Below are 18,700 nucleotides of genomic sequence, written 5' to 3' on the forward strand. Positions count from 1 at the left end.
GGCCCCGCCCGCGCCGCCCCGCCCGGCCCTGCCCGCCGCCCCGCGGCCCGGGGGGGGGGCCGGGGGGTCCCGGGCCCGCAGGCGCGGGGGGGGCAGCCCCGGGGGGCGGGGCCGGGGCAGCGCCCGCTCCCCCCGCCCCGCCCGGGGGCGTGTTTGCTGGGGACTGAGAATTGACGGATAAGTTTTGCCGCGGGGGGTCCGTGTGCTTCGTTATCGCGTATAAACACGGTCCTGAGGGGCTCCGAGGGGGGTCGCAGGGCGGGAGCTGAGCTGGGGCTGGTGGCGGCCTCCCAGAGCCTGAGGGGCTGCGAGAAGACGGGGGAGGGGGGCTGCTCACCAAGGGTTGTGGGGATAGGAGGGGAAACGAGTATAAACTGGAGAGGGGCAGGTTTGGACTGGACAGAAGGAGGAGTTCCCTCGCGATGAGGCGGGGAGGCCCTGGCCCAGGCTGCCCCGCCCTGGGGGGTTCGAGGCCTAGCGGGACGGGGCTGGAGCCCCGATCGTGGGGGCGTCCCGGCCCGGGCGGGGGGCGCTCGCAGGTCCCTTCCGACCCAAACCCTTCTATGATTCTCTGATCTTGAAGGTCCCTTCCCACCCAAACTGTTCTATGACGGTATGCAGCCGGTTTAGGTTGAGAGATAACCTGTCTTACGGCTACGAAAATTCATTGATATCCTTAGTTGTCTTGTAAGATGTAGCTGTTCCAGGTCAGGTCACCTGAAGGGAGCCTCCAGGCGCGGTTGGATTATCTGAAAAAAGAACGAACGTTCTTTGAGGCTTTACACGGCCTTTGTCTAAAACTCGTATATCTACCCGCTGCTTTTGTAAGACGTTATGTCTCTTTTAGAAGAGCAGCCGATTCAGCGCCGAATGGTAAAATAAAATCGTTCTTGCCTTTGCTTGGAGGGCTTTGTCCCTGGCGGCGCGTCCCCCGCCCTCCGGCCGCACGGGGGCGCTCGCCGGGCCGGCGCGGGGGGAGCCGCGGGGGCCCCGGGGCTCGGGGGGGGGGCGGGGGGTGCTGCCTCGTCGAAGGCCTCGCCTGGAATTTGCTTTTTTTCATTATGGCATCTCAGGCGTCCCGTGAGAGGGGAGGAGGTTGAGTTGTTCTCAGACGAAGGCTTCTTGGTCTCTGTGGGACGTTATTAAATAGAAAGTGTTCCTCCTGAACGCAAAAGAACGAACGCCGCCCCCGAACCCCTCACGAAACGCAACTGCGTGTGGGTTTACGATACCGTAACCCTCGCATATGAGAACTGTGATCTTGAGCTGGAACATCAGGTATTTGGATATAGTTGTTGGCCCAACCGCAGATTTATTCTGGGGTGTCAGCTCTTGCTTTCCCTGTGCTTTTGTTTTCTAACTTTACAAGGGACAAATAATCCTTCAACTTCTGTTTTTTTGCGCTTACTTGCCATAAATCCTTATGGGCATGGGTTGTCATCACTCTATATGTTTATCACAAACAACATTTCAAATTTGGAAGTAATCTGTTAGAAAGTACATACGTTGGACAATGATTAAGTATTCACAGGCTTTAGCCTTGAATACAAAACTTTTATATGTTCTCCCTGAGCTGATTCCTTCGCTGCTTTGTGTTACATTGCATATGGCCAGCCTAGGTTTGCCTTTCAAGTGAATTGGATGCTTTTTAAGGGAGTTGGGCCTAACAGACACGTATAAGAACTTGTGCTGAAAGCTATTTTGCCTAAATGTAAAAAGCTTTTGAAACTCTTCTCTTCAGCAGCTGCCTTAACTGCACATCTTGATGTGAACAGAAATCTTTTGTCTGCTGGATGGGGCTTGTGTTGCAGAAAACAGTCTAGGAGAACAAGAATTTCGCTCTCTTGCATGAAATACAGATCTTGTTTTATTTCATTAATTTCTTGCTGGAACTGCATTTCCTCCTGTGAGATTTTGTAGGGTGGATGGGTTTGGATTTTGGTTTTGTTGGTATTCTGTCTCTCCCAATGATTTGTTGTTAAACCTGTGAGCAATTGGTTATTCAGCTGAACTCCTGGAATTCAGCAGTAGAGATTGTTCAGGTAACTTTGTGGAACCACTGCTTTTTTTCTGGCTGCAGCCCTGTTCTCCCTAGCTCAGTGCAGGTGATCACGGGCGGTGAGACTTCAGCCTCTCCTCTCCTGCTGTGGAGCCCAAGAACGTGTTTGTGGTTCTAGTGTGCAAATTTTCAGGGTGGTGGCAGTATTTGTTTTGAGAAAGAAGCTTCAATACAACTGGTTCAGCAAGTTTTATCTGGGCAGATTTTTTTTATATATCTTGTTTTCAGGAAATTACTGAGGCAAAATACTTACAATTCATAACAAGATACTTGTTATTTTTCAGATTAGAACTATGTGTGAAAGTAAACAGTATGATGGAAGAATAGGCCTAACTGCTTTTTAATGATGAATATCTACAATTAGGAAGGGATTTTTATTTTTTTTTCAAATGAAACACATTAAAATAGGAGCAAAACTTGTTCCTTGTAAAGTTCCATGTAAAGGAACTATATCTGTAAGTGCATTTTGTGTTAAAATGGGAAATTCTCACGTCAGTTCCTCTAGTCCTCAAGAGAATTTTTCGGGAACAGATGGAATACCTTGATATATTTGAAAATAAAAGGCAGGAAAGCACATTCAGATCTTCTCTGTTAGAGGAAGCACAAATGCATTTCAGTGCTTCTCCATTTCCACTTTAGAGAAGGGAGTTTTCTGTAACATGATTTGCTGGAATGTCTCTTCCTGCTTGTCTTGGGGAAACAACTTTTATAGAGAGTGAAAAATGCTGGATAAAGAGGCAATAAATGCATTTTAGCTTCTTATAGCTGTCAACCTCTATATGTGATTGTCTACCGTTGTTAGAGATTACTTTATTGAAATAACGCTACTTCTTTGCCGTTAATGTAGTTTTTTACAAAACTTCTTTCCTTTTAAGTTCAGAATCTCTGAAGATGCATGAAATCCAACAACCATCTCAGTGTCAAGTGCTTGCAACTAGGCAGTCAATTGCTCCCCAGTCTGCCCAGCAGCAGTTTGAGGACAGCGGTCAGGACGACAAAGATCAGGCCAGGTATACCTGTCAGCAAAGAGGGAAGTTAGAAGAATTCCGAATCAGGTGATAATTTTCTTTGAATGGATCAGGGGGATCAGACTCATAGAAGGCTGTATTTAGTAGTACAAGTACAGGCTAAGGCAAAGATTTTATTGGCTGGCACACCTGACATTTCTGAAGGTGTTGGTGCTAACCTGAGGACATTGGCACAGTCAGACTTTGTACATTTTTGATTTTCTAATGTAAATAGATATTCAGCAGTATAGTTGGCTAGTGGGCTGCCATCTATAATGGTTTAGTCTTGCCCTCCTCTTGTGTTTCTTCTTTGTTTGTTGAAGGAATCTTGACAAAAATGGGATGGCAATTGTTTAGAGATTAAACCTCTAATATTTATTGACCTGATTCTAGCAACTTGCTGAAAGAGGGACATGGCTGTGTGCTTTAATTAACTACTTTATGCTGGCTTTGGTGCTTTTTGGGGTCCTCTGTGAGCCAATTAACTCTTAAAGCCATTTGGAAGACAGGGAAAAAAGAGTGATAATATCACAATTCAGGTCTTGCAATGATGCATGGGCCTCTATTTGTGCTTGGTGAACAGGCCTGTAAAGGTACTAATTTCAGGGCATAAATATTGCATATATGCATTGATCTCTGTAAAACCAGACCTTGAGTTTTGTTCCTGCCACTAGCATAAAAGTTTCTGGTTTTATAACTGCCTAGGAATGAACAGTATAAAACTACAGAGACAACTAACCTTTCCTTATGCTCCAGATATCTAGCAAGGAAATGCTTCTGTCTCTGGGCAAAAAAGACATTTGGACAAATTCTTCCTTCCAAAGCCAGGTAAAAGTAGCTTTTGTATTTATTTCTACATATAAAAATATTCTGTGTAAAAATAACAACAGTAGCAAGGCAAACACATGTCATTATTGACTGTGCTGTTTTTTTGAGTAAAACACAGAACTGAGGGTAAAAGTTGAGGGTTATTCATAGGTCTGAAGTCAACTGGCATTCTGATTTGGCAGTTAACAATGTCTGTCTTTCCTTCCTTGACTGAATATGAGTCACTAAGCTGATTGCCCCTTGTCATGCTGCACAGAGCTTTGGAATAAAGTGTCCCAGCAGGGCAGCACTTTTTAAATGCAATTAGATACTGTTAGGCTAATTGGGCAAGACTGGAAAAGAGGTAGCATAATCTTCATTAAAACTGATTTGCAGTCAACTGGTAAACCTGCATGAAATTTCCCATGTCCCCATCTTTCAACTGTTTAGGTGCTTTTATGACAAGAAGATTCTTCAAAACACTTTTGGAAAGTGGAAGGATTGGTGGACTGTCCACAGAGAAAGGAAGCTGAGCCTCAGAGCAGCCAGGCACTACAGGTGTGTGAAACAATTCCTGTTACTGTGTGTAGACAGCAGTATGAGGAATCTTCCTTAGGCTCTTAAAGAGCTATTAGTTCCCGTAAGCAAGTTGCATCAGCAGTACCTCCAGGCCAACAGCAATCCTTCATTGCTTATTTTCATGTTCTTCTTCCTCTTTTTTTTTTTTGGTATTGTTGTCTTAGGATGACATCAAAATTTCATTTGCGCTGTATCTTTAGAGTGCAGCTGAACTCGGAAGAATCCTACTTCTAGGCATTGGTAGCTATTTCAGTGAATGGTGTTGTTTTAATTTTTCAGGCATTTACTCCTTAATTTGATATTCAAGGCCTGGAGAGCCTACGTGTGCCAGCAACATGGAATGAGGAGCAAATATGGTATTGCAGAGTCTCATGGTAAGTGTAGAAGTGATGTTAACTGCCTTTATTTGGGAACATATTGGGACGGGAGTTTTCAAGGACAATATTTACACAGAATCTCTGTCCCTTGTGCATGTTTGTGCATTGGCCTCCCCCTCCCGTGGCTGAGTGATGCTTTTAGATACAGATGGTTGCTGTTTAAAGCTGGCAGGATGTCCATTCAATGCTCTGCTCTGTAGCTATATAGTTATTTAGGGACGCCAGTGGATGAGCTTAAGGGCCTCTCCATCTGCTCTCAATAGTGTTTGTTTTTTCGGGGGTGGTTTGCTGCGGTTTTTGGTGTTTTTTTGTAGTTTTTTGTTGTCTTTTTTTTTTTACTTTATCACAAAATGTATTCAAATAGGTATTTTTTGATAGAATGTGTTACTGTGTTACTGGAATTCTCAGTCAACTGTGGCTAGATAGAAATTAGATACTAATCCCCTCTGGTATTTACACCTATTCTGTCTATATTCACTATTCCTTCCAGCTTGTGTCTTGCAACTGAAGAGAACCCAAACTTTTGAAGTGCCCCTTGTCTTACTGTGTAGATTCTTTGTTCTGCAGTGGGTTTGTCCTGCTGTTGAAGTTGCCTATATTGGTTGAAAATTCATTTGGTTTCAGGAAATTTCTGTGTCCCTGAAGGGGAGGATGACCATCTCTTAAAGATGATATTGTGGTTTTGTTCTGTGCTGTTTCGCAAAATAAGTTAGCTGGTCTCTTTGTGTATGAATTTAGCCTCAGAATATTGTATGTACTGGCACCATTGGAAACAAATGGATAGGCTTTCTGTATTTCCTTTCGTAGTGAGGGAGGCTAGAGAACTTACAGAACAGCTGTGTGTTACTTAGTCAAAAAGGTAGAGCAGTGACCTGTTTTAAGGTAGGTTAAGACTTGATTCACCAGATTGCAAGGAATTCTTAAAAAACAAAGCATGTTTTTTTAGTGTAAGCGTGGAGTAGCAGTAAATCAGTGACCTTTTTCTAATAACTTTGCTTTACTAGTATCTGTTCTGGCAAGCCAGACTGTTGTGAGGAGAAGCTGCAGTGCTCTGCTTGGAGTGCTGTACTGGAATTGGTGACACCGCTTCTGTCTTCAGCTCTGTGACCAGCCTGCTAAATAAACTTGGCGTGTTTCTGGTTGATTTCTCTGCTTGTGATAGAGAATAACTCAAAAAGCTACTTATGAACCTGATGAACTTTTTTTTTTTTAAATGTCATTCTTACATCGTGAGGTTGTTATGCTGCTGTTGTTGCACAGTTCTGTGCCCTGTAAGTGCTGCAGACAAAGCGATGCCGTTGTGTGATAACTCACGCTACACTGAACAAGCAGCATGGCATGTCAGCCGTTCAGAGATCCTTGCCTGCGCGACGCTGGTGGCAGCTGTGTTGGGGTTTCCCACGAGGTGTCACTGCAGGCTGAGGGGACAGAGCTCAGGGACAGGTGGTGTGAGGGAATGGCTAAAAATGCCAGATTCCTGCAGGAACTTGAGATGCTGTAATTTTTTTGTTGTGCACAGCAAAGAAGCAACAATTGCTCAGGACCTGGCAGTGCTGGCTGGTTTATCTTGATGTTCGGAGGACAAAACATGGGATGCAGTCTGTGGCAGTGGCTTTCAGGGAAAGAAGCTGCTTGCGGTAAGAACGGAGTGGAAGCAGGCGGAGGAGCGGCACTGACTGTGAGGCCATGGTTTTGACGTGTGTTCTGTTATCTTCTCCTGCAGTGACTTTGTTCCATGCTCTGTGGTTTTTTTGCCTTTTTTTTTCCTTGGAGAAATGTTTGTGTCTGAATTCTTCTGGTGCACTCACAGACTGTGAACTTAGAAGACTGTTGTTCATACCTTTATCCTGTGAGAGGAAGGTGATTTCTTGCACCAAACTGTGGATCCTGCATTTCATCATGTGTGTTGCATTGTTTTGGCAGCATGTCCTGGGCTGTGTGGAGAAGACGACATCACCAGAACTGTGCTAGACATAAAATGAACATTTTGGCTCTGCAGCACTGGGCTCAGAGCCTGCAGTTTCGAGTAAGTCCCAGAAGCTTCAACTGCTACCTTTTCTCATCTTTAAGTTTCTTATGTCCTGATGAATTTTTGTGAGCATGTTTAGCTCCATTTTGGGGTAAGAAAGTACAAGGCAGCATTTCATATTCTTGAGGGGTTTTCTGCTCCTTCAGTTAATAGTTCTTCCTAGCTGAAGCAAAAGCAGCTTGGTTTTCTTTCTTTCACTGGAACTGTGGCTTTTTAACCATTTCACTGAAAACAGGTGACAGCATTTAATTCAACCTTTGCTGTAAGATGGCAATGCTGTGCCTGTTCTGAGGTATTTTACCAAGGAGATAAGCTCATGACTTGAGAAATCTTGTCATATCTCAAGATGTGACTCTCTTTTATATGAAAATACTCTGGCTGAAAGGAAGCCTATTGATCAAAAAATATTATTTTGGCCTTTTCATGTGAAAAGTGTTGAAGCATTAAAAAAGGTCTTTGACCTTTTTCATACTGACATTCCTTTGACATTTGTTTGTTTGGTTTTGTTTGTCGTTCTCCCCTGCCTTGTCGGGAGGAACCGCTCTGGTTTCACCTTTAGATCTTACACAGAATATCCTGTTTCCTCTTTTTGTTCTGTTTCTCTAATCTTGTCTGGTTTTCTCTCCTTACTTCCCTCCCTCCCCAATTGCTCCATCAGGCTTGGTTGCAGTGGCGGGAGCTGTACTTTTACAGCCAGAATGACAAGCAGAAGGAGATGAGGGCAGTAACTCACCAGCAGCAGCGGGAATTGAAGAGATGCATGGAAGCATGGCTCAGATACTTATACCTCCACAGAGCAAAGAAACATCAGAACAGTGAGTTAGGCAGAACAAAGCTTAGCTCCTTTGCTTTTAGGGCACAGTGACTTATTTTATTCGTGTTGTAGGAGATGCTGCAGTGTTTCTGATTGCTCAGCAGACAATGAGGTGCAGCTTGGACTGTGCCCTGTTACAGGCCTGGCTAGCTAAGGTTACATACTGTGCTGTCGGGAAGATCACCTACTTTCTGTGCGATTTAAAAGAAAATGCCTCACGGTTCCCATGATGAAAACTTGCAGATTTCATGTTGTATTCTGACTGAGATATCGGTGACAAGGATGTATTCGAGACCGTTATCAGTCATTCTGTGCGTGGATTTTCTGATAGTCAGAGAATCACGTCTCATGCAGGATGGTAAAGGTGATTACACCAGCTCTTTTGTTTCTTTCCTTGAAGTCATTGGAATGAGTTCATACATTTGTGTGAGTTGCCTGTTGATCAGTGGTAATGGAAAAGAATACAGCTTGGATACCTGGGAACTAATAATGGGAGCATACAGAAATGTGAACAAGCTTGTGTTTGTTGAACAAGTGACACAGATTCTTAACATCCCTTTCTTAAGTCAATACAGTCTGTAACTGGTTTAAAACTGCCTTTATGACCAGCAGGAAGAATATAGCCCATAGCTGAGTGTTACTGTGGATTTTTACCAACGTTGTTCCGTGTTAGAGCTACTGTCACTTCAGAGCCAGCAGCTGAAGTACCATGGCCTTTTCTGATATGAATGAGTCCTGGATAGAACAAGTTTGTGAGTAACTTGTGTGTTTGTTCTCTAGAGCTGGCCCAAGAGCATCACCGAAGCAGGGTAGTCTGGCAGCATTTCTCCAATTGGCGGCTCTCATGGGAGCGCAGGAGAAGACTGCGTGCTCACCAAAAGGGCATTGAAAAACTAGCAGGAAGGATTGCCCTACGGAGAAGCTTTGCGTGCTGGAAGCATTGTATCCAATATGTATTTCATCCCTCAGGAAGAGGTTTAAAGCATGCCTGCGGAGGAGAGATCTGGTTAATGAGTAGGAGTGTTGTGCATGTTTGTGAAAACAAACTATGTAAGGCCATAGTAAAAATTAAAAAAACTGTTGCCAGCTAAGAGCCTGCAGAAGGTAATTTAAGGTTGGAGAGGAATTCCTTACTTAACAGTGAATCAGAAATGTATTGTGGTAAGCCAGGAAAATCTAAAAGCTTGACGGTAATCAAATCTAGCACAAGTAACAGTGCAGGAAATTCAAATATTGAAGTAAATTTAGCTGGAGATCTAGTGCTTCTCTATGGGAGAAGTTGTGTCTATATCAGGATGGTTGTTTCTGTGTAAAAGAGACTTTAACTCAATGACAGATACTGTGCTGTGTGCGGAAAAGACTCAACAGTGTGAGCTGGCTGAAAAACACTACAATCATCATCTCTTGGTAAGAGCACTATTACGCGTCGGGTAGGAAAGGCTGTGGGGAGAGTTGGAATACTTCTGACCGGCAGTGTGCCTTTAACGGTGGTGGTGTGTGGCTTAAGAGAGGGAGGCACCATTTTCTGCTGTGGTGAGTTTGAGTCCTGCATCAGGTTTCTAAATTGTAACTATTCTGGAATCTGCCAGTTGAGTCCAAATGGGGAAACAGTGCTGCTCTTCTGAATAGTTTTTCTTTGAATTGGAAAACTGGTGAAGTAGCAGATTAATCTTGATGGTGTTGGGCTATCGTGCTCCCTGGTGATTTCACCATGAGATAGCCTTTTCCCCTTGATCTTCTCTGATTTAACTTTCCTTAGTTTTCCTCTACCCTGAATGTTTCTGTCTGCTTACCCTGTTTGGCTACAAGAATTATTTTTCCCCTCTGTTTTAATGCATACGCGCTGCTTTCACACGAGCCCAAAGCTAGGTTACTGCATGTGCAGGTTGTGGGGTAAGTGTCTTTTTTTTAAAAAAAAAAAAAAAAAGATAAATCCTTGAGGACTGTCAGCAAGGTGGACACAAGCAAACCTCCAGCTTTTCCAGAATGGAATTATTTTCAGGTGGGGATCAGGACCAATCATCAAAGAAACAGTAATAAGCCTGTTTGGATCGTAGATTGAAAACATTACTGACCATATGAACGCTTTAAAGTAGGATGCTCTCATAATGCTATTTTACCATGTTCATACCTGAATCAAGACCAAAAGAACTTCTACTGACCTAAAAGGGAAGAAGTGCATCTTTCCTATTTTTGATAAGCAATTTTTGAACCTTGATCTGAAGGAGGAGACAGTTTGGGAAAGGGTTTGGGTAGCAAAAAAAAAGCTGAAAGCTCTCTGAAAGCTGAGAAAGGAGTTGGATGTCTCGCAGTAAAAGCCTGGGAATTTCAGTTTAGCTGGAGAAGTGACAAATTTGTGAGAAGGAGTTGATGCATTATTGCAGGGATTGTCTGCAAGGAACAGCCAGTTCTAAGCTTACCAGTACTTACTGATTGGGATTACATGAAGTTGTGTATGTTTCTTGTTGTTACAGAAACTCGGTTTTGAGGGTCTGTGGCAGAATGTCTTGAACACTCGTCTTCAGAAAACAAGGAAACATCAGCATCATACAGTGAGCTTGGCTTTTTTATTATTCTTGTATTAGTTTTTCTCGATCTGTCTTATTGGCTTCCACCTTCACCTACAAAATACTTTTCTATTAAATCAGTGGCTTTGTTCCCAAAGAAATCTTCTGTGTCTTAGATATATTATTTTAGTTTTCTGTTTTCCTTTGTTTATAGTGACTTTGTCTTTTAATAGAAGAATTAATAGCAGGTTATAAAACAAGTTGGGAATATGAAGCACTGTAGGAGGCATCCATCGCAGCATGCAGTGTTAGTAGGACATGTAATAATTTCTTTCTTTGCATTCTACGTGATTTCCTGTATCTGTTGTTTTGTTTCAGGTGTTGCAGAAGTTCTGGAACCATTGGAAGTCGAGTTTGGAAGAGAAGGAGGAAGAACAGCAGCAGGCCTTAACATCATTGGCTCATGCCCGTTATAGGTATGCAGAGGAATACGAGTATAGAACAAATTCGTGCAAGTGTGGGATCTGCAGGCCTTTGAATCTCTTCTAAAATCTGGTAGTACTTTTGGGGGCATGACCATCCTTATGCCAGTTGCTTTTGTGTTTTCTATGAGTAATAGGTGATTTACATCTCCTGCTTCTCTGTGAATTGTGTGAGGGAGTTTAAGTCTGCCTGTGAGACTTGTTTAGCTTTCAGAGGTGGATGTTGTACAGGTAAGATCAGTGGGCTGCATTGTGAGTATGGACAGAGCTCAGAACGCTTGCTGCTGCTTAGCTTCAGGGAGGAGCAGGGGCAGTCGATGGCTCACGTGTGCTACCTGTGCTGCTAGGGGTACTCTAAGGGTGAAGGTAAGGCTTTTTGTTAGAAGGTAAATTTGTTTAGTGCTAGGAATAAGTCAACATTAACAAAGCAGCCAGAAGGCTTTTAAATTTGACCTATGGAGTTTAGTGGGGAGTACGTTTGTTACGATGCAGTTGTTTCTTATACTTCCTCTGTCTGTTGATTATTCATGTTGCTTTCAGTTAGTTCCATAATTGTGTGTGTGTAAATAAAAGAAATTATTATAACTTAAGTTATAGGTGGATTGGTCTTTTGATGTCCATAAAATCAATCTGTTTTCTGGAGGAATTCTCTCCTATGCTAACATTCTCCCTTTTTGCTTGCAGGAGAGTGTTGATGAGCCGAGTATTTGATATGTGGTTGCTGAAGACGAGCAAGCAGCAAGAATACCGAATGGGAGAGAAAAGGGTAAATGTAACTCTTCTACCTGGCCTTGCTGGGAAATAGAAGAGGCAATTTCTTTCTCACTGTGAACATCAGTTAGAATGAGATGGACTTGGGTGCTGTAAATTCCTTCTCCCTGGTGGGGGATCAAGTCAGGGGAAATGGATTACAACCAATATTTATTAATCAACTTTTTTAAGTTAAGCTGTTTATTAATAAATGAATCAAGCTATTGTTATTAGAGGATAACTGCTCATGCAGTTAATTCCTTTATTCCCTCACCCAGTAAATATGCGTGTGCTCTCTCTCCCTTGCTCTGTTTTATAGTTATCTGGTTGACACAGTAAAAGTAAAAAAAAGCCAACTCCGACCTATTTAACAAGTGCAGGGTTATACTGGCAAACTAGTTGCTTCTTGGTAGGTGTTCAGAAAGTCGCTTAGAAGCCTTCGCTTCCTGTATAAGCCTGTAGTCTCTGTGTACAGCAGCCGTTGCTGACTTTCATGTGTCTGTGCTACACAGGTCATAGTTGATGGTAGCTTATGCAGGTGGTAGTGTGCAGATATGGCTGACTCCTGGTGTTCTGAGGTTATCAGTTCTTGCAAATTCAACAGGGCTGCTTTCTGGAACTTATCAGTTCTTGGGAGTCTTTCACATGCTACTTATCAGCTTGTATTTTTCCTCTCTTTGGCCTACTGTTTTCTGACAACAATTTCTTCATCTGCATGCACATAGATGCCTGTAGAACAGGTTGACATAAACTCTCAGCAAAGGGGCTTTGACATGTGTTCATTGCTGTTCAATGTGAGGAGAGGAAAATGAACACTGGGAAGTTTTGTGCATGTCACCTCTAAGGAATTGCCTTCTGTTGTTTGTAACTTGCCTGTGTCATGAATCCATTGCCACCTTCTTTCCGTTGTAGGCTGTGCTTCATTTTGAAAGGCAGCTGTTGCATTCCTTCTGGTGCCTCTGGCGCAGAAGAACAGCTGCACATTTGGAGGAGCAGAAGGGCTTGGTTCGTGCAAGAGATCACTACAGTCACCTGCTGCTGCTGAAGGCTTTCTCTGTGTGGAAACAAAACACTCAACAGAGAAAAACAGAGTAAGAAGTTATTTTAAAAGAGAGAATTATTTGGATTGGCCGGGTAGTTGCCTAGTTTTGACAAAACAGCATTTAATCCACAAAGATTCTGACTCCTTACTTGTGCTCTAGAAGCTGCTGGTTTGTCTTTCAGTAAATGGCTTACTGAAGATGGCAAGTGTGGGCTCACGTCTGTGCTAGAGTGTTCAGTAACATGGACTGCATTGTAGGAGAGGTAATTAAATTGTTTTTCTTATAGGAAGCTCAAGGAACTGCAAGCCTTAAGATTTCACTGTTCAAAGTGTCTGCAGCAGACTTGGAACAAATGGAGGGAGGTGAGAGACACAGCAGATGGGTAAGAGCTTTAATTGCTTCTGTTACATTCAGATTGCTTGTACCCACGTGACTAGAAATTACATAGTTTATTTTAAACATTGGTCACTCCTAAGCTCTCCTCCCTTCCCAGGTGGATAAAACTAGTTTGGTGTGGGCAGAACGGGAATGGTGTAGGGAGGAGGGGGAGTTGAAGTTCTTGTTCACTTGTCCAGGTATAGTTTATGGGTATAGGCCATAGTTTAGGAGGTTTATCTGGGAATGCAACCAGTTAGTATGATGAAGCTGTCCCCAGCTAGTGCTGTCTACGTATATCCTTCTCAAAACTTGACTGAAGTCAGAAGTTGGCAGCAAGGCTGTGGCGTATGGTCTGTAGCTGTGTACAGGTCATAGCGGACCCTGCCAGATGGAATTTCACTTTGCTGGCCCTGTCCCTTGCCATGATGGGATGTACTGAACGTACCTTGCAACATGTCTTGAGAGTTGGTGAGAAATTCAAGAGTGAGCGCTAGTCTGTTAGTCCTGGTTAGCTTGAGTGAATTGCCTCAGTCTTCGAGAGGATTCCTAAAAAGGGCAGATAGAAAAAGCCTCACTTAGACCTTTTGGAGGAATAGCAGAGCACAGCACCAGTGAGAGAGAACCTGTTACAGCAAGATACAGGATTGATGTTTCCCCAGAGAACAGGATAATGCTTTTCCCTCTGCTAGCTGCTGGTGCCTGTTTTCCCCCAACCCATGTATATATCTTTTTTAATTTTGTTTCCCCCCGCCTCCTTACAGTATGTGGGACATCAGCGTGAGAAATGGAAGAAGTTGGTGCTAGCAGACACGCACTATCGGCACATGTTGCTGGGCAAGACCTTGGCAGCCTGGAAGGTAGGAGGGAATGTCCTTTCCTTGTAGGGTTCATCTGTGTGTGCTGAAGTGTTGTGAGAGTGAAGAGCTGCCATGCTCTTTCACTCCAGGTGCTCACACACCAAGTGTGCAAGGGGGCAGGGAGGCAGTTGCCGATACAAGCTCTAGTATTGCTTTTTGGAGCAAAAGAACCAGTGCAATTTTGTGGCTTCAGTGGAGAGTATTAATAGCTAGCATTAACTAGCATGTAATGACTGGTCTTCTTGGGAAGACAGCCTCAATTTCAGTGGCTGTAATGTCATTGTTTTTCTCTGCTGCCGCTGCTGCTCTGCTAAGCTGCTGGTAAGAGTTTCTAGATGTCTTCTCTTCTCAGAGGTGTTGGCAGTTGAGGGAAATTTTACCTCTCACTGCTTTCCTTGCAGAGTTACCAACATAACATACAGTGCATTCTATACCACATAGCTGAAAAGGAGGAACAGCGCACCAGACTGCTGCTGCGGTAAGCCTGTGTTTGCTTGTGCAGCTGAGAGAAAAGTGACTGCCCTGCTGCCAAATTACTCTTTTTCTTTCACTGCCACCATCATTCTTAGTGCTTTTTTGGTTTTATTTTTTATTTTTTATTTTTATATCTTTTGCCTTCAGGCAGCTTCTGCACGTATGGAGAGAAAATGCCCTTGCGCTCATACGTGAAGCTGAGGCAACATCTCGGGCAGATGAGCACTACAGGAGGGCAGTCCTGTCGAAGGTAGGATCTGTGTAGCGGGGTCAGGTAATGCAATGAGAAGGACAAAATACTTCATTTAAGAGCCACTACTAAGGAAGGTCTAAAAAGTGGGAGTTCTGTATTTTTTTTACACACATCTCTGAGTTTTTCCTCTTCCTTTACTTCTCCCCATTTCCTAGAAGGAAGGTAAAAACAGTGGTGTGATACAGCAAAGTAGCATTACACGGGGGACATGGGCAGATGGAGGGACAGAAAACAAGAATGCGATGAAAAATGCCCAGGGCATCCTCTGAAATACTGCTATGGTTAATTTGTAGAAATTTGTGCTGTCTTGCTGAACCTGATGTGGCAGAAGAGATGGGAATGGTTATGGTGCAAGCAGTGTGTCCAATGTCAGTGTGTGCCGACTCTTGTTTATGTTATGTCTGTAGGTGTTGCTACAGTGGAGACGCGCTACCTTGCAACAAGAGTATTGCCGTCAGCAGAAGAGGACAGCTGTGATGGAGGCCAGAAAACATTTGAATATAGGTGAGCTGATGGAAGTATTAAACCCTCAAAAGACATAGTTATCTGTTTCTGATCCTTAGAAAGACATGGCTTAGTAGGGCAGCCGTTTGTGCTGTCTGCATGGATGAAATGCACAGATGGTCTATTGAGCCTACAACGGACGTCCCTGTAGAGTGGGGAATGATTTGGGACTCCAGTGATCTGCTGAAGGCTTATTGTCTGACTTCCGCTTCTCCATTGGTTCCTTGTCTGTATAAGGGATGGTAACACTTCTTTTCTCAAAAACCATTTCCATTCCTAATTTTGAGAAGCTTAGACATCTGTGTTCTGAGTGCAGTGCAAGTAATCTCATCAATTACTGCTTCAGTCTTTCTCTAGTAATTAATACAGAAAGGCCTTCAAACTCTGCAAACATCTTCACGGTAGTAGCCACGTTCTTGACACAAGGATTCTGAAGCACAAAGAGGTCAAATAATTTCCTGAAGATTATAAAGACTGTTGATGGCAGCAGGGAAGACTTGCCATTCACACCTCACTGTGTGTCAACGGAAGTGTTTCACATTCCTTTCTGGTGCTAAGTACTGCCAGTGCTGACCGTTGTCAGTGTCAGGAGTTGCTAAAACAGTCTGTAAGAGTAGATGATCACTTGATAGTCTCTGGGATGAAGTTTCCTTTTGGCACATTAGTTAATTCATCTGCTCCTACCAGTGCGTTTACAGAGCCTGTTTCTTCACTGGAAGAAGTTAACTAGGGAGTCTGTGATACTGAGGGCACAGCAGTGCAAGGCAGTACGGCACCACCAGCAGCACCTGCTCCAGGAGTATCTGGTGAAATGGAAAGAATATCATCAGCGATGCCTCAGAAAAGCGGTGAGAGGGATCAGCAGCCTCCCCAGACAGTGACTCAGGGTGGGAAGTTGTGGATGTGGAAGTGCAGGCTTCGCTGGTGAAGGGAATGGTAACCTTGGCTGAGAGCCTTGTGCAGCAAGGGGCGGGAACATGCCTGTGTCATGCCCAGAGAAGCTTCGGTGGAACTAATAGACTTCATGAGAGATGACAAGCTGGGCTTGCCACATGTGGGATCATTTACTGTAAATGAAATCCTTGCTGGGCTCATAGATATTTGCAGATGGGGTTTCACCATACGGCACTTCCATATTGAGGGTGGCCTCAGCAGAACAAAGGGCAGGTGCTGAAGGCCGCATGGTGCCTGTTCTGCTCTACAATCATTTGGCTTAGATAAGTGGGGCTTGTCTGTGAGTGACTCACCTGGTTGCCTTACAGCTGCTACGAAGACAGGGAGATCAGCTAATGACTTGTAGACTTTGCTCTGCTTCCTTCCGTTTCTGGAAGACACGGGTAAGGAATTGTCCCCTGGGTAGGTGTCCAGTTCCTTGCTGATCCTTATCCCTTCTTCTTATTCCATTTACATGAGGACTGCAAAAATGAATGTAAAAGTTTGTTGGATTTCTGGCTCCAGTAACACAAGAGAAACCTTCCCACGTACTGGGTGAACTGAGTCAGTGTTTCTGCTGTGGCCCCACCAGCCCTTCTTGTCTGGTTGATGCTCTGACTAGCATTTCTGGTGTGGGATGTGTAAATTCCTAAACTGGTTACTGTGCATTTTTTCTCCCCGATAGCTGTTGCAGCAGCAATGGGAAAAGCAGAAGACAGTGCAAGGGTTGTGGCACTGGTCCCTTTCATTGCAGAGAAAGGTAAGGGGACTTGGGGCTCAGGGCAGACAAATGAATGTGCAGACATGCAGGTCAATGCAGATTGGACTGCAGTCAGCAGAGTGCACACTGAATATCTGTTTTCTTTTATCTTTAGCTGCTTTATGTTATTTTAGGATGCTGGAAAACTGTCCCTAAATCCTCTTATCCGATTAAAAAATTTGCACGTATTTTTCCCCATTCAGCCTCAGCTGACTTAAATCCCTGTCCCTTTGTCCTTGCGGCAGTGTCCTGCTGTTGCCATATCTCTGCCCGTTACTGCCCGGTGGAGGGGAAGGTGTTTCTGTCTGCAGGGGGAGTTTCTGGCCTGGAACCTGTCTGTAACACTTGCCGCTCTCTGTTCCTGTTGCAGGTGTTTGATGCTTGGCTCAGACTTGCCAAGGCACGCACTGCATGCACTGGGAGCTTAACGCCAGCACCTCAGACAGAAGAAGGCACCTGTAGGTGTCTGTCTCCAATGGACAGCACCACTCACTCCTATCCACCGGTTCCGTCTGCGCCACCGTGGACACATGGCGTGCACTGTGCTCAACAGGACTCTCCGGAGAAGAAGTTGCAACCACATTTGCAGCCACGTTTACTGTCACCTGAAGACTTTGTGGGAAAACGAAGTTGCCAGACTGCAGGTAGGTCCTCAGATCTGAACTGCAGCAGTTGCGCGTCCTCCAGCACATGCAGGACTGCAAGTCAGCTCCACAGCATATAAAGGAGACAAAGCGATCTGGCATGCCTGCACAAGGAGGGGAAGGGAATCCATGGAGCCTTTTTGGGATGGAGGTGCAGTTTGGTTCACTCTGCCAAATCAGAGGGCTAACGCTGTTCCAGGGGTTGAAGGATGGAACCTCCGGGGTGGGTGTGCTCAAGCGCGGGGCCTTTCATGTACATGAGGCTGAACATACAGAACTCGTGTCAGGAGGGAAGAATTCACCCAGTACAGTTCTCTGCATTTTCCCTGTACTTAGCGTGCCTGTAAAGGGGATGGTGGTGAAGCGCCTCTCACTGTGGTGATTTGGAGGACAGGGCATGAAATTAGCATTCCATGGTACCAGACTTAATACTAGAGTAGATGTGAAACACTGAATCACGACTAGGCCAAAACAGCATGAAAAAAAACAGTACGAAACCATTTGCTAGAGCATTACCTTGTTTTGTATGTTTAAACTGAGTCCTGAGAGCCTGTAATACTGTCAGGCCTCCTGCCCTCTCACTGTACCTCACCTTTTGAGTCCATGTCACAGGGTGACAAAACATGTGCAAAAGACTTGGGAGGGTTCTGTGTTTGCTCTCTACTAACCTGGCTTTCCCTGATAAAAAGAAACAGTGTAATTGTGCTTTAACCTCCATTTCTTGTGCCTTGTGTCTTCTATTCAGCTGAAAGGGAAGAAAAGGAGCACAATTCCAGAGCAGAAGCAGTGTTTCAGAGAAGGCTGGAAGCAGAACTCCAACACATCCAGCAGCAGATGCAGTACTACTTCAGCAGGAACCAAGAACTTAAGTATGTTGCAGAACCCCTTTAACCAGCCTTTTGACATGCTCAGCTCTGTAGTGCATTTTTGTGTGTAGCTACTCTAAAAATAACCCACCTGTTCCCAGCAGAACTGCGAGTGAAACAGAAAAGGTCGAGGCGTTTTTAGTTCCTCCTTTTCAGAGTTCACTCCAGGTGGGAGAGAGTACGTGCACAACCTCTTTTGTAGCCAGCAAGCAGTTTAATTACACCTTTGGCAGGACAAAAGTATCATAATATAATGTGAAGGCAGCACAAATGAGCCTGGCAGAGCAGCTGAAATAAAGCTTTCAGCTCTTTTATTGTGAGGAGTGAAGACTTCTTAGCTTTTTCAATTGTCCATTAAAAACGTGTGGCTGGGGTCTGACAGCTTCTCTGCTTGAACAAGACATTTACAAAAAAGCTTAAAAGAAAATGGAGCTTGGGATTCAACTGTTGGGAAAGGAAGAAGTGGGGAATGGAGGCAAGAGCTTTCAGATGGATTTCTCTGCTTCCTAGCAAGCCTTCCTCTTTCCAGTTTGCTTTTTTTTTTTGACAAAAGCATTGGCTCTTACTGCAAGTATTG

At 44.3% G+C, this 18,700-nt stretch overlaps 1 protein-coding gene across 5 annotated transcripts in view; it reads left to right on the forward strand.

Annotated features, from left to right (window-relative positions):
* Positions 1-175: 175 nt before the first annotated feature.
* Positions 176-18,700, forward strand: part of SFI1 (SFI1 centrin binding protein) — a 21,113-nt gene continuing 2,588 nt past the window's right edge. Inside the window, exons 1-24 of one of the 5 annotated variants that reach the window (XM_069871420.1) lie at positions 176-196; positions 2,935-3,114; positions 3,823-3,894; positions 4,324-4,431; positions 4,732-4,826; positions 6,349-6,466; positions 6,753-6,855; positions 7,517-7,673; positions 8,453-8,614; positions 9,009-9,079; positions 10,147-10,224; positions 10,558-10,655; positions 11,346-11,427; positions 12,324-12,502; positions 12,741-12,816; positions 13,594-13,689; positions 14,091-14,167; positions 14,311-14,413; positions 14,824-14,920; positions 15,608-15,768; positions 16,183-16,257; positions 16,539-16,613; positions 16,984-17,257; positions 18,003-18,126. In XM_069871420.1, the coding sequence (XP_069727521.1) occupies positions 2,951-3,114; positions 3,823-3,894; positions 4,324-4,431; positions 4,732-4,826; positions 6,349-6,466; positions 6,753-6,855; positions 7,517-7,673; positions 8,453-8,614; positions 9,009-9,079; positions 10,147-10,224; positions 10,558-10,655; positions 11,346-11,427; positions 12,324-12,502; positions 12,741-12,816; positions 13,594-13,689; positions 14,091-14,167; positions 14,311-14,413; positions 14,824-14,920; positions 15,608-15,768; positions 16,183-16,257; positions 16,539-16,613; positions 16,984-17,257; positions 18,003-18,126 (2,645 nt within the window). In that variant the 5' untranslated portion in view covers positions 176-196; positions 2,935-2,950. Of the gene's footprint in view, positions 197-1,231; positions 1,279-2,934; positions 3,115-3,822; positions 3,895-4,323; positions 4,432-4,731; positions 4,827-6,348; positions 6,467-6,752; positions 6,856-7,516; positions 7,674-8,452; positions 8,615-9,008; positions 9,080-10,146; positions 10,225-10,557; positions 10,656-11,345; positions 11,428-12,323; positions 12,503-12,740; positions 12,817-13,593; positions 13,690-14,090; positions 14,168-14,310; positions 14,414-14,823; positions 14,921-15,607; positions 15,769-16,182; positions 16,258-16,538; positions 16,614-16,983; positions 17,258-18,002; positions 18,127-18,700 lie in introns of those variants that run through there. The other 4 variants (XM_069871421.1, XM_069871418.1, XM_069871419.1 and 1 more) reach the window with 4 other exon arrangements.

This window comes from Phaenicophaeus curvirostris, chromosome 17 (assembly GCF_032191515.1).
Source record: "Phaenicophaeus curvirostris isolate KB17595 chromosome 17, BPBGC_Pcur_1.0, whole genome shotgun sequence".
In the NCBI taxonomy this organism is placed as follows: Eukaryota; Metazoa; Chordata; class Aves; order Cuculiformes; family Cuculidae; genus Phaenicophaeus; species Phaenicophaeus curvirostris.